General features: G+C 42.6%; 1 protein-coding gene across 1 annotated transcript in view; it reads right to left on the bottom strand.

Annotated features, from left to right (window-relative positions):
• AIG1 (androgen induced 1) overlaps positions 1 to 14,864 on the bottom strand; it is a 1,628,904-nt gene that overhangs the window by 1,128,646 nt on the left and 485,394 nt on the right. The window contains exon 2 of the mRNA XM_069235116.1: positions 7,078 to 7,233. Within this exon, the coding sequence (XP_069091217.1) occupies positions 7,078 to 7,233 (156 nt within the window). The remainder of the gene's footprint in view (positions 1 to 7,077; positions 7,234 to 14,864) is intronic.

The raw sequence follows: 14,864 nt of genomic DNA, 5'->3' as shown, positions 1-14,864 counted from the left end.
TAAAAGCATTATACTTAGAGCTTTATTGCTACAGAGAATATCTATTAGAAAATGGCAAATTTGCAATTATTTGGAAAAAATCCAGCCTCAACCAAAGGCAAAGATATTCAACTATTTCCACACATAATTTTCAGTCTACCAGCCACTTTCCGAAGGGTCACATTATTATAATCAGATAATCCAGCCAGTAGAGAATTATCTGACAACAGAATCTACTCATGGAATTTGGTGCATGCTTGGAATACTGAATCCTTTGCCATGTGGGATAGAATACTTTCTTAGTTTAAATCAACCCTGCTTTAAAATGATTCATAATGAAACTGTAACAGGAAACACTGTTGAGAATGATACGGTATAATACAGTGTATATTACTGAAATCGAATTATAGGCACATTTACCACATAAAAGTGTCAATGTAAGGCCCAGTTCCATGTAGTAGATTGTGTCAGTTTTTTTCACCCAGATAAATTCATTGGTCGTCCAATCGATTTGTGAAAATAAAAGAATCTTATAGATATGTAACTAAGTGAAAAAAATAGATACTGTAGTAAAACCACCTTTAAAATTATGCATACTCTGCCCACTACATAAAGGGAAAGATAATTCCATACCTACCTATGCTTAGGAGCTTTTTACCATATTATGGGGCAAAGGTTAATCTTCACTTTGGCTATGCTAACTGATGATAGATACCTATGTAGTCAACAGGAACATTTAGGTTATTTCCATGGCTCTCCATAGGTAGGCCTTGAATACATTGACCCTTTTCGAGAACATTCCAGACACCAGGCAAGCACATCTGTAGCAAAAATTATATTCTGACTGTACCTTTAGTAAGAGAGCAATATCACAAATATATAGAAGAAATTTGGAGGTGCCGCAACATTGATATGTCAGGATACTGTTGTTAAAATATTGCTTGACATGAGTATTGTGTCCTTAATATTGTTTATGTCTAATTAAAAGATGAGATGAGGGGGGAGACAGATGACCACGCTATTTATTGTTAAATGAGAGGAGTCTCTAGGACACAAACACTATCCTGGCCAATGAACCCATTACCTCCTTTATTGACCTTTTGTATTCCTAGTTCACCAAATGTCTGCTCTGCATCCAATAAGCAGTCAGAGGGCAGGCTATTGGGCAGTGAACCAAGCAAAGCCTTTACAAAACTGGTCCCTAAATCAGGTTTAATGCTTAGGAGCAGTAATTATGTTAATGTGTGACACCTCCAACATATTCACCATGAGTTCCCTGTTCATTGCAATCAGCCTTTTGCTTTGCTTGCCCATATCATGGTGCTGTATCATCATGGGCTCTGCTGGCTCACCGCAGAGCTGAGTCCTTGTTTTTATACGCCTGCAGTGTGTAAAGAGGATATCTTGAGCCAGATATTTCTCATAGTCAGTGCATTATTTTAGAAAGCACGGCTAAGAAGTAGAGTAAGTCAAAGTCTGTTCAACGTTTCCTAACTGTACTATCTAAAAATTAAGAGTCTGATTTAGACTTCAGCGGGCGGGTTACTCCATCACAATGTTGATGGATATCCCATCGGCCGAAATATAAATCCTGTAGGAAATAATGAGAATTATATATTGGCAGACGGGATATCCGTCACAATTGTGACAGAGTAACCCGTCCACCAAAATGTAAATCAGGCCCTATCTCCTAACTTCAAGGCCGAAATGCCTGTTTTTCACCCTGGGCATTTCCCCAGTGGCCTGGAGCGCATCGAGGCGGTTTTGAAAGCCAGGGGCAGTTCTGGTGCCTCTGTTACATTTCCTAGCTCCCGGAGGTTAACCACGTCCGGCACTGAGAGGTGTCTTTCAAGAGACAGAGAGATAAAGAGATGGAGTGAGAGAGGGGAAGGCCATAAGAAAAGCAAGAGAGAGAGAGAGAGAGAGAGAGAGAGAGAGAGAGAGAGAGAGAGAGAGAGAGAGAGAGAGAGAGAGAGAGAGAGAGAGAGAGAGAGAGAGAGAGAGAGAGAGAGAGAGAGAGAGAGAGAGAGAGAGAGAGAGAGAGAAATTTGATGGGTTGAAAGAAAGATTTCCCAATGAAAGGAAGGGAGAGGGGCTGTTTTCAGCATTTCTGAGAGGACTTCTGACTAAATCGGAGTAAGATCGGTTTAAATTAGTTCACTTCACACACTGCAGGCCCACAAAAACGTGTGCTCGGATCTGTGCTGAGTCTGAGAAGCCCATGACAATACGCTAGAAGATAACAAGCATTTGCAATGCAATTGGTATCGCCTTTTCTCGAGCAAGAGCTATTTGCGTTGTACATTCCGAACAGGACTTTCTTGCCACAAAAATTGAAAAAAAAAAAAGTAAAACACAAGTTTGCTCACAGTCAAACGAATTATCAGAAAAAATGCAATTGTCCATGTAACAGGGTCGATGTGATGCAAAGCGCTCGACTACAGCGAGATCGTGCTGCGTAGGAAATAAATAGAAAAAAGTCATCCAGGAACAATACGGAGTCTCATGTGTTTTCAGTAGTTGGCCAGTGCGCTCGGGGAGGGCTAAATACTGGAAAAGGCATGAGGTATGCATGCCTTCTACTAATGAAATCAAGCGAATTTTAAAAGGCAAACCCACAAACCAACCAAACTCATGGGTGTGCAGTGGGCGTGGTTACAAGCCCATAGAGCGATTACAGCAGGGACAGAGCGCTTTGCGTTCGACCCTAAAAAATGGCTGTAAATCAATTTCAGCACATTTACCAGCTCAATAGGTTAAACCATTTAAACAGGAGGCCTAATTGTTTGAAGAAAGTAATAAGCATTGACTAAAAAATATATTCTTGGACTAAGAATAGCCTGCTGTGGTTGAACAGACCAGTGTCCCAACCACAGGGAGCAAGCGACTGAACAAAACTATCTTTAAAATGTAGAAATCCCCAGCATTTAATTGCTTGATCACTAGTGTAAACTCCATAGTGTGTTATCTTTGTTCAACTTCGAAAAGATGCCCTCAAGCAGCTGTAAGGGAATATGACAGCACTATGCAAAACATTTAAGAAAATAAATAAATACACAAATAAAGAAAGAAATTAAGAAAGAAAAAAGAAAGAAACAAATAAATAAAAAAATGTCTCTCAGCTAAGGAATTCCAGTCCCCACAGAATTTACAAAGACAATAATTTACTTTCGAAATTAACTGTCATTCTCCACAGTCTTGAGAGAATTTTCACTTGCTCTACCTCAGTGGTCTCCAAACTCTTTAATCCCGCTCCCACCAGCTGAAAAATAAAAACCATTGCCCCCCCCCTCAGAATTTTACACAATTATTTTTAAAGCTGACAATGTTTAAATATGTCTAGACTTATTTAAACATTGCAGTTAAGTACTGTTACATTTTTTAAAATGCAATAACATATTTCTGCTCAAAACAAACCTCTGTTATCTCTATAATGCTTCTTTTGGTCAGAGCCCGGCACCCCCCCCCCCCCCCCGGATCACTTGAGGCCCCCCCCTAGGTGGGCCCGCCCCCAGGTTTGAAGACCCCTGCTCTACATTCAGTTGGTTACTGCTAAGATGTCTAAAGCATGTCAAACAAGGAATGCTGATCCTTTGTAAAAAGGCAAGCGGTGAGCATTTTATGCAAGGCAATGCTTCAAGCGGTGAGCATTTTATGCAAGGCAATGCTTCATGATTTAATGATTTATAGACATGAAGAAACATTCCTTCAGTCGCATCATTACATATTTCTATTTCATTTTTTCTCTCTTTGAAATTTTAGAAATATTATGTGATGTGGAAGGGCCTACTGACTGCCAAGCTACACAGCCTTAGCTTCAACATATGCCTTTTGTATAAATGTATTATCCTTAAATAGAAAATCATAGATCCTCTACTTGTACCTGTTTATTTAATTCTGGTGCAAACTAATTCAATAAGCACTAAACTTGTAAAAATATGTTTCTACTGCTGAAACATGGAAGACATGGGTCAGACAGAAAGAAATGCCACAAAAACGGACACACCACAGTAAACTCAGAGAAGACTCATTGAGTGCCACAAAAACAGATGTAAAGCTTCGATGGCTGAAACTTTCAGACCTTCTTTATCGAAGGTGCAATGAGAAATCCAGGACTTCTGACATGGTAGATCTAAGAGGCTCAAGATGCCTCTGACACCACCTATAAAACCACATCCACCTGCAATTATATACACAATTATACCCAAGTTTTGCATTATTTTTCCAGGTATCCTCTGTGATATCAACATTTCATCAGAAGGGTAATGACCTTTAACCTTCAGCGTCTCCAGTCAACCAAACAACTGGGATTAATGTGGGTGTAACAGATTGCCTTGCTCTTCTCAAACAAGAGAGAAAAATACTTGTGGTCTCCCTGATCTCCCCTTACTGAGAAAAAGGACACATTTCAGTCAAATGTTTCCAAGCCAGGAAGGACCGACCAACATTACTGCCATACACCACTTTTTAAACCTGTTGAAAACCATGTGAAAGGCAGGGAAAGGAGTGCAGAAATGCATCGGATCGTGTATTCATGGGACAAAAAATTGCATCTCTAGGAGCATCCCTTCTCTGCACTCCAGGAAGCAAAACGCTGGGAACATTGCTTTCGGGAGACTGCAAAAAATCCACTTGTTGAACAAACATATAACTCAAAAGGTTTTGCGATAACATCCAGAGTCTGTTTATTAGAAAATGTTTGAGGTCTGCTGACCATTTCCTACGAGACATTGCTCTCCCCTAACAAACGAATAGGAGGGATGTGAATGCCCCTCAGGGTTTTTCAATGCTACAGCACCATAACTTCCAAGAACATCTCATAGGAGCCCATTCCTCACTCTTCTTGACATAGTGCATGGTAGTGGTATCAAATGGCAAAACCAGACTTGCAGAAGAAAGAAATTCAAAGGCAATGTGATCACTCTTACCTCTAACAAAATATTGTGGAGGACTCCCTCTGCCTCTCCCCTAAAGCCACTCATGTCTAGAGCCTGCAGAGATTACCATGCACTGACAACGAGGCCCGTCACTACCTGAAACTGACACCATGGAGAAACAAAGTACTGATCCTTAAGCAGGCTGTTATTCATCAGTTCCCCCAATGGATCCTGACGAACAATCCACCTTCATAAAGGAAGATCTGCAACCTACCCCTAATCTTGCAAACACTAAGTCCTCATCCTCAGACTCACCTAAGGTACCACAACAGAATGAGGGATCTCATAGGGAATGAGGCACTGAGCAACATTGACACGTGCTTTTTAAATAAAAGAACACTCCTTATGTGCTGGCACATGGTGTAGGAATGCCTGCATCAATGAGGTGTCCATTACGACTCCAAGAAAATGAAGTCTTTTGGTTGCCACGAGTTTTGATTTCAGAAAGGTCATGGAAAATCCCCACCTGTGAAGAAGCACCACAGTTCACTGTAGTGATGATGGTACCTTTTACAGGAAGGCAATGATCTGACATAATAAGGTAATAACTGCACCCCTTCTAAAGCCTGATGAGCAGTCCTGCCAGTCATCCTGGACGCAACTCTCTGTGAGAAGACTGCTTATTGATCTTACCAGGTGGTATCCACCTTCTAACTTCTCGTGACTTCAACCCTAAAGTTGCTGAAACCTTCTTCGAAAAGATTATGTATGAGGCAAAGCCATCCCAAGCTGTGGGTGGCAAAACATTTGCATCTTTCATATCTTGCATTGTCTGAAAAACATATTGTCTTTCACTACCTTGCTGCATAAAGGCATTTTGGGATTGTGAAATGCACACATTAATCAATTATGTTACCTTGTTCTTCTGACCAACAAGATTCATCCTCCATCTTAAGAGTAATGCATCACAACGTCAGACCCCCAACTTGAATTTTGGTATGATAGATGGGCACATAGGAATCAGCAGTAATGGAATGACCAGAGACACTGAGAACTCAACAAAACACTGATACCCCAGCCCAACCTCGAGACTCTGGATGGATTAAATAAGCTCATTACAAATAGGACCTTCCGTTCTTGTAGAACCCTATAAGGTTTTTGGAGCCACCAGCCCATCATGAGTCACATGCTTTCTCCTCTAAAGTCGTAGATAGTGCAGCTGGAACCAAGGCTGGTGCCCTGTCTTCAATGGAGACCACTTCCACCCCCCATTCCTGAAGCCCCTTAACAAATGTCTCCAGAACTATTCGGTCTTGTCAACAGGGTCCTCAAAGGGGGTTCTTCTTTTCCTGTTATTCCAAAGGCTGGCCTGTTCCTTTAAGGTAAAGGTTCACTTTGAGACTTTATCTCATGTCTTTATGGTGCTAGGGCCCTAGAAGTGACAGAAACAAACTTGTTCCTCACTCTCAGAGGCTCGCCAGCCCTCTGGATCTTTTACTTTCTTGCAAGTGCAAAGCCTTTGGCTTCCTGTTAAAGCAAGCACTGTACCTGTACCAGTCATACTTGAGCACCCAAACACCACATACAATGCCAATCTTCTGCATATGGTGTCAGAAAAAAAGGAATATACAATCTAGAAAGCACAAGGCAAACAATTAAAACTGTAACTTGTGTAACTGTAGATATACTACAAATAAAAATGTCTAAAAGTGGCATGCAAATGCTTGCAAAAAGAGTAAATAAAAATGACCTATCACAAAATTACCCACTGCAAAAATAAATAAAACGGAATGAAATGAAAACATATATTGATGTACTAGCTCTAGCACTAAAATTGTCTATTTTCTAGATGGCTGTGCACAGGTGCAAGATCAAAATGCAGTCACTTGCATTGAAGAGAGCCATTGGCTGAATTTAGCTGACTATTGCTGTAGGCTGTGGCGGGTACAATCAAAATGTGAATGACACTAGAACAGACCAATAGATAAAGAGGGCTGACCAAATGCCCCTTGGTGTAATTATCTGCAGGAGGTTTTTTGTATGATTTGTTTTTACAACCATGGGGCCAACCACCCCTAAAATATGCAGTGGGAATAACGTGGAATAGAAATACATTTTTTAGTCTTTAAACCGTGTGTGTTCCCAAAATACTGTTTTATTCGTATTTACTGCAGATTCGTATTCACGTCAGATGAAGTGAAATATTGAACACTGTACTTACAGCTCCAACCGGGAAGGCCAATACGGACATCATCCAGTCACGCAGGGAAATGAGCTTCTTCAGCTGCCTCTCCTGCTCCTGGTTGTCACTCCCTTTAGTCAAAAGGCTGGAAAGGTCAGTCAGCACACATATCCCAAAGAAGACAGCCTGAATAACCTGTAAAAAGAATTCCATAGTGAACGTCCTTACGCAACTACACTGGTAATTTACAAACATTATAACAGCTGTTTGAGAAAAACAAAAATGAACTCTCCTTTAGATAGAAGTCGCCGTTTTGGTGCACAGCCCTCTGTTTATTTTGCACATTTCCACTTAACTGATGAAGTCATAACTTGACGCATATGCAGCCGGGGGGACACTGAGCAGATGAACACAAATTTAAAAAATAAATAAAAATAAAATACACAGGAAAAATAGACCTGCCCTTCACTAACCTTATAAAAATTAAAAATAAAATAAAATCCCCATGAGAAAGAGCTGGCAAAGGCTGGCTGCTGTAAGAAGAGATTCCCTCATGCTAGGATTAACTGTGGTGTGAAGATGGTGAAGTCAGCGGGCTAAAAAGTGCACTCACAAAGGATAACTGGACTAATCTTTCCTTTGCCTCGATTGTGAGTAATTGGATCCGAATTATAAACTGTGAGGCAAGCACAGTCCCGGCAATTTACCAGGGGAAAAAAGTTCAGAATATTTCCATGGGTAAGGAATATGGTATGCAACACATTTGTTTCTAATTTAAATCCACATTTGTCGGGGGGGTCGCGGTAATATAGCTATTAACCATACTGTGCATATCCTGGAAATTGCTGTTTTCCGGATATGTAAATATCCCACTTGGAACTGGGTCTCCCTCAATCTGGTTAGGCTCATACCGATTGATCTGTGCACTCGCAGGTGGACCAGTTCAAGGTCAGTTCTTCTGTTCAACGTAGATATTCTTCATGCTATATATGTGCCGCTTCATTGGAGATATTTAGATGAAAATGACTTATAGAGGAAATCTGTATGGCAAATTCTAGTTGTAACTTTCCATAATATATGTCATAAGTTTTAATGCTTGAGCCTAGTCACATATACAAGTTACACTCACTGAATTTCTACCACATTGGTGCTTCTTCAGGAGGACATGCATATGGTAACCTGTAATGAATAGTACATTGGTAAGATTAACTGCATCTTGTATGTATTAATTCGCCAATTATGCTTTTCCAATGGTATCATATTTTCATTCAATGATCAAAAAAGTTCACATGTATTTGCAACACCATGCCGACAGTTACAACGCATGGACTTAGCAAAAACGGCGCAACGGACTAGTACTTCAAAAGAGCACAAATAACGTAAAAGTAGAAACAACGTGAAATCAAACATATCAAAAACATCCAAACAAGCTCATATTAGCCACCTGCGAGTAAAACCTCATGTAGTCCTTGATTCCTGCCATCATCAATGGTCCCCTTCTAGCAGTCATAATTCAATTGTCATGCTAATTAAAAATCAAATATATCAGCAGTATTTACACAAGCTTTTTTCTAGGCCTTTGTGGGCATTTGTTCCGAAAAGTAGATACACTGGTACATGTAACCATGGATCTAGCAATTTTAGAAAGCCACATTTCAATTACGGATTTTGCAGCAGGGATCACTCCTTATTTCGAAATATATTTCTGTCATGAAAGGCTATCACCGTTTTCATCTCATAAAACCTTCAAATAGCTGAATAAGGGCTAGCTTTGGCTTTCAATACTCAAAAAATGATGGTCCAATCTCAGTTAGTCCCATATATATATGGAAACGTGTCCATGATTGTTGAGTGAGTGTGAGACTCATACTTGGCATTTTCACTGCACAAATCTGAGGTTCAGGTCTTTGAGTCTAGGCCTATGCTGGCAGATTTTTGGTCCTGCTCTTGCTTGCTTGCCACTCGACCAATGAAAGTAGTCAAGGCGTATATAAGGGAAAAAAACAATACAAGTAAGAAAGCAAGAGTCATAAGTGGATCCGTACAGTTTTCAGCGTTGCGCTGTTTGCGACTACGATAACTACTCACTCTTAAGAATATTAGTTTAGTCCATGTCCTAATTTTTGTTACCATTATCTCTAAAATAGTTGTTATGTTTACCTCTTCGAAGGTGTTTTTCACCAGTGCTTAAATTGAACTCGTCCAAATAAGTAAGAGTCCATAGGCCATTTAGAAGTTTTTGCAGAACCTAGGTCAAAAATATGACACAGGAACCAATGAAAGCTTCTTATGTTTTGGCCAAATCTCATAAGCACCTGGGTATATGTATTAAACAAACATTGGCAAAGCCAACAGGTATCGCCTATACAAGAGCTATTGGCTTTGGCAATGTGTTTTGTCACGTTGCACACCAGTGTGGCTGCTGTTCAGCATGGCTAAATGTTAGTGGCGTGGAGTAGGGGAGTAAAGTATCACATAAAGGATTTGTTGCAATGTCGTAGAGTGGAGTAGGAGGAGTGTTGTAGAGTTGAGTAGAGGGGTGGAGAGCTCAGTGGCAGAAAGCATTGTAGAGTGGAGTGGGGTGGAATAGGGTGGAGTGGATTGGAGTTGATTTAGGTAGCAGGATGGATTGGATTGGGGTAGAGTGGATTCAGTGGACTGGACTGGATTGGTGTGGGGTGGACTGAAATGGGGTGAGGTGTATGGGATGGGGTGGATTAGATTTGGGTGGGTGGTTTGAATTGGAGTGATAGGGCTGGGGTGGGGTGGGGTGGATTGTGTGGATTGGACTGGACTGGGGCTTGGACTGGACTGGAGTGGGGTGGAGTGGGTTACACTGGACTGGAGTGGGATGGGGTGGATTGGATTGCATTGGAGTAGGGTGGACTGGACTGGGTGGAATGGGGTGGGCTGGATGGAGTGGAGCGGGTGGGTTGGATAGATTGGAGTGGGGTGGACTGACCTGGGATCAGGTGGGGTGGATAGAACTGGAATAGAGTGAGCGCAAAGGAGTAGAGTGTGGTGGACTGGAGTGAGTGGGGTGGATTGAAATGGAGTGGGGTGGGGTGGATTGGATTGAGGTGTGGTGGGCTGCAGTGGGATGGATTGGAGTAGGTAGTTTGGATTGCAGTGGGCTGGAGTGGATTGGACTGGAATGGGGTGGACGGTTTGGAATGGAGTAGGGTGGACTGAGCAGGAGTGGGGTGCATTGGAGTGGGGTAGACTGGATTGGAGTGGGGTGGACTGAAGTGGGTAGGCTAGATAGATTGGATTGGAGTGCGGTGGACTGAACTGGGATGGGGTGGACTGGTGTAGAGTAGAGTGGATTTGAGTGGAATAGGGTGGATTGGAGTGGATTGGGGTGGATTAGAGTGAGTTGGGCTGGATTGGGTTAGGAGGCTGGTGGGATGGATTGGATTGGGGTAGGTTGCACTGAGGTGGTGTGGACTGGATAGGGGTGGGGTGGATTGGACTGGGGTGGACTGGAGTGGGACGGACTGGAGTGAGGTGGATTGGATTGGGGTGTATCAAATTTGAGAGGAGTGGAGTGGATGGGAGTGAGGTGCATTAGACTCAGTGTGGTGGATTGGATTGAATGGGGTGGATTAGAGTGGGGTGGAGTGGATTGGATTTAGTGTGGTGGATTGGGTAGGGGTGGGGTGGACTGGGGTGCAGTGGATTGGGGTGGATTGTATTGGAGTGGACTGGATTGAAGTGGGTTGGATTAGAGTGGGGTGGATTGGATTGGTGTGGGGTTGATTGATTGGAGGAGGTGTACTGGATTGAAGTGGGGTATATTAAGGTGGTTTGGAGTGGGGTGGATGGGACTAGAGTAGAGTAGATTAATGTTGACTGGAGTGGGATGGGTTGAAGTGGGAAGTATTGGAGTGGGATGGACTGGGGCAGTGTGGATGGATTGAACTGGAATAAGGTGGATTGGGTAGGAGTGGGCTTGATTGGAGTGGGGTGGGTTAGGATGGACTGAAGTGGAGTGGATCGACTGGAGTGAAGTGGACAGGACTGGAGTGGGGTGGATTGGTCTGGATCGGGTGGGGTGCATTGGAGTGGACTGGGTTGAGGTGCATTGGATTAGAGTGTGGTAGATTGGACTGGGCTGGATTGGGGTGGATTAGATTGGTGTGGGGTAGATTCAATTGGTATGTGGTGGACTGAGTTGTGTGGTAGATTGGATTGGAGTGAATTGGGATGGAGTGGGGTGGATTGGATTGGATTGGGGTGAGGTGAGGTGAGATGGATTGGATTGGAGTGGGTTGTTTGGGATTGGAGTGGGGCAGGGTGGAGTGGGGCAGGGTGGAGTGGAGCAGGTTGGAGTGGGGCAGGCTGTTTTGGATTAAAGTAGTGCAGATTGGAGTGGGGCAGATTGAAATAGATTTGGAGTGAGGCAGGTTGTTTTAGATTGAAGGGGGTAGCTTTCAGTGTGGCAGATCATGTTGGTTTGGAGTGGGGCAGATTGCTTTGGATTGGAGTGGGGCCGACTGGAGTTGGGCAGATTATATTAGGGTGGATTGGAGTGGTGTGGTTTGGATTGGAGTGGAGTGGACTAGGTTGGTGGGTGGATTGGACTGGATGTGAGTGGGGTGGATTGGGTGGGAGTGGAGTGAATTGGGATGCAATGGGTTGGATTGAATTAGGGTGAGGTGGATTGGATTGGAGTGGGGTGTCTTTTTTGGATTGGAGTGGGGCATATTGGAGTGGGGTGAATTGGAGTGGGATAGATTGTTTTGGACTTAAGTGGAGCATACTTGAGTGGGGTGCACTGGAGTGGGACAGACTGATGTGGGGCAGATTCTAGTGGGACAGATTGTTTTGGATTGGAGCGGGGTAGATTGTTTTGGACTGGAGTGCAGCAGATTGCAGTGGGGAAGACTGTTTTGGATTGGGCCAGATTGGAGAGTGGCAGATTGTTTTGGATAGGAGTGCAGCAGGTTGCAGTGGGGAAGATTGTTTTGGATTGGGCCAGATTGGAGAGTGGCAGATTGTTTTGGATAGGAGTGTGGCAGATTGTTCTGGAATGGAGTGGGGCATATTTGAGTGGGGTAGATGGGAGAGAGAGGTATTGTTTTGGATTGGAGTTGTGCATATTGTCTTGCAATGGAGTGGGGCAGATTGTTTTGGATTGGAGTGGGGCAGATTGTTTTGGATTGGTGCAGATTGTTTAGGATTAAAGTGGGGAAAATTGGAATGGGGCAGATTATACTGGAGTGAGTTGGGAGTATTAGAGCAGGGTGGCTTGGATTGGATTGGGTGAGTGGTTTGGACTGAAGTGGGATGGATTGTGTGGGGTAAAGTGGTGTGGATTGTTGTGGGGCGGATTGGAGTGGGGTGGATTGGGGTGTACTGCTCGATTATGTGTTAAAGCTTAATTTCAGAAATTACACATAATAAAGAAACAATGTCACTCTGGAATAGTTCAAACAAGATAATCATCAACATTTGAGAAGAGTGACCACAAGCAAAAATACAAAAAACACAAGTGGAAAGTGAAAAAAGAAGACTTGACAAAAGGAAGTTAGCTCTCAAAAATAAAACTTTGCAATTTTGTTTGTCCTGCTGGGCATGTTTTTGCCAGTCACAAGTCTTCTGTTTGCAGGGTACTAGAAGTTATAAAGAATAAAGTAGTAACTTGATCACGGAGGGAGCAGCGGATGGGCATGGATTACGTTGAATCAATCAGTGCTTGGTCCCTGCGCCACAGATAGGAACGAAAATGATGCCAGGCCTGCAGTGTCGAATTACGAGGCTGTAAAGAAGAGAGTCACGCAAGCCAACAAATGGTGAGCGACGGGCACGCTCCAAGCCCTTTACTATACACAACAAAGTCTTGCATGCGAGACGCATGCGCTAGAGCATGCACGCACAGGCTCAACCCTAAAAATGTACGCTAGCAAAAGAGAAAAACAGTGGTATCAACACCTAGCGACATCTAGTAATTTGTTAATGACTATCAAGGAGCTGCTGGCCATAGTTCCTTTTCTCAAGAGGAAATAATCACTTAAACCCAGGTTAGACCAGCCTGTCCATCTCTGAACCGAAAATAATTACTTTTTAGGTCGGGACATAATGGCACACAGCACATTTCAGTTTATTCATATTGGAAATACACGATGGACAGAAGGTAAGTTGAATAGCTGATCGGGCTGCCACAAGATAAATCAAAGTCCAGTTGCAACATGACATGTTTATCTTCTGACAGAGTAAATTGATATATTTATTTTTTTATAATTTCCTGATCTAGGAGCAGCATAGGGTTGAGAAGACAAGGCTATATTCAACAGAATTGGTAGGGGATAGTCTTTTCAAACAACCCAACTCGGCAACGCTCTACATTTGGTGGTTAACAGATAACCACCTGCCCAACTAAACAGACATTTTGACACCGTGGGCCCTCTTACAACCTGCTTATTCCCCAGCACTGTTCCATCACTTCGTTGTGCTTGCCTCGTGGTCAGCTGCTGTGTTTGTCTTGACAGTCACTGGGAGAAACCTCTATAGCTACTTACCGCATAAGAAAGTATAAGGGCTGATGTTAGACTGTTACACCAGAGACATCAATGCTTAAGAGAGGCCAATGTAGAACCAAGAGTATCAGTGGCACCCTGCCACGCACGTTGCGCAGCTGTCAACAACTCTCAGAAGCCAGAGAACACCAGGCACAGGACGATGTTGGCATGCCCTGACAAAATGCATTTTAATTACTAATTGCATGTGTAAATAATTTTCTTAAGCAGAACACCACATCATTTGTGTTTGTTTCGAAGCCATAGATCTATCTTCCGTCATGTCTTTGAAAAGAGTTTCATTTCTGTCAGATGTTTTAAGATGTTTCAGCACAACAGCCCTATAGCTTTGATTAGCTACATTATTTAAAAAAATCATTACATTTCACGCCTTTCGAAAAGACAAATTTGAAATTGAGCTGCCTTTGTATGTGTATGCTCAGAGAATCAGTTAAAGGAGCCACACCATTGTTTTCAATGGGCCTCAATGGGCTTTGCTGGATTAGCGTCAAAACTTTTGATGTTAATCCTGCAAAGCTCTAACCTAGCGTCAAAAATGTTGATGCTAGTTCCCCTAACTACCTAGATACAGCGCACACATAGTAGCATTAGGGGGGTGCTAAGGGGCGCAAAAAAAGTGGCGCTGCACCCACTTTTCTTAAATCAGGCCCTAAGGGCCTCAGAGGTAATCAATGCAGTGACTACATATGGGATAAATTACCCCCTGCAGTACATTATAAGGATATTGCAAGTCACTGAGGAGCTCCATAACTATGTAGAAGAACAGACCAAAGCCCAAATTCCTTCATAAGGTTATGGAACTCCAATGTGACTTGCAATATACTTATAATGTATGGCAGGGGATCCTTTATTTTTTTATAATACATGGTCACACCATCACCTTTCCCACAAACCACTTAATCCTTGGTACATAGCTCTTTCATGTGAAAGAGAGAATGTTTGCAAACATGAAGGATAAAAACAGAATCTCTTTTGGAAAATGAAACACATCAAAAAGCTTTTTGATACTTATTGCTAAAAGATATTGGAATCAGTCTAATGCAAGTTAGATTTTTTTTTTAAAGGCACAGTAGCTCAAAATGCTCAGAAGCTTAGGGAAAGATTCTAACTTTTCCACAATAACCTATAGAGGCAAAAAAATAAGCAAGTGGCCATAAATGTCTCCTTTCTGCTAGTAACTGTGTAGTTGGAAAACCAGAGCAGAAGAAAGAAAAGCCTAATTTAATGTTGGTTCTTTAATCAGCTGCTGTAATTATGCTCCGTGACCTAGCTTGCCTTCCCCCTCGC

This window comes from Pleurodeles waltl, chromosome 5 (genome assembly GCF_031143425.1).
Source record: "Pleurodeles waltl isolate 20211129_DDA chromosome 5, aPleWal1.hap1.20221129, whole genome shotgun sequence".
Taxonomy (NCBI): domain Eukaryota; kingdom Metazoa; phylum Chordata; class Amphibia; order Caudata; family Salamandridae; genus Pleurodeles; species Pleurodeles waltl.
Note: the sequence above shows the minus strand (reverse complement) of the source record. Positions and strands in the feature narration are given on the sequence as shown.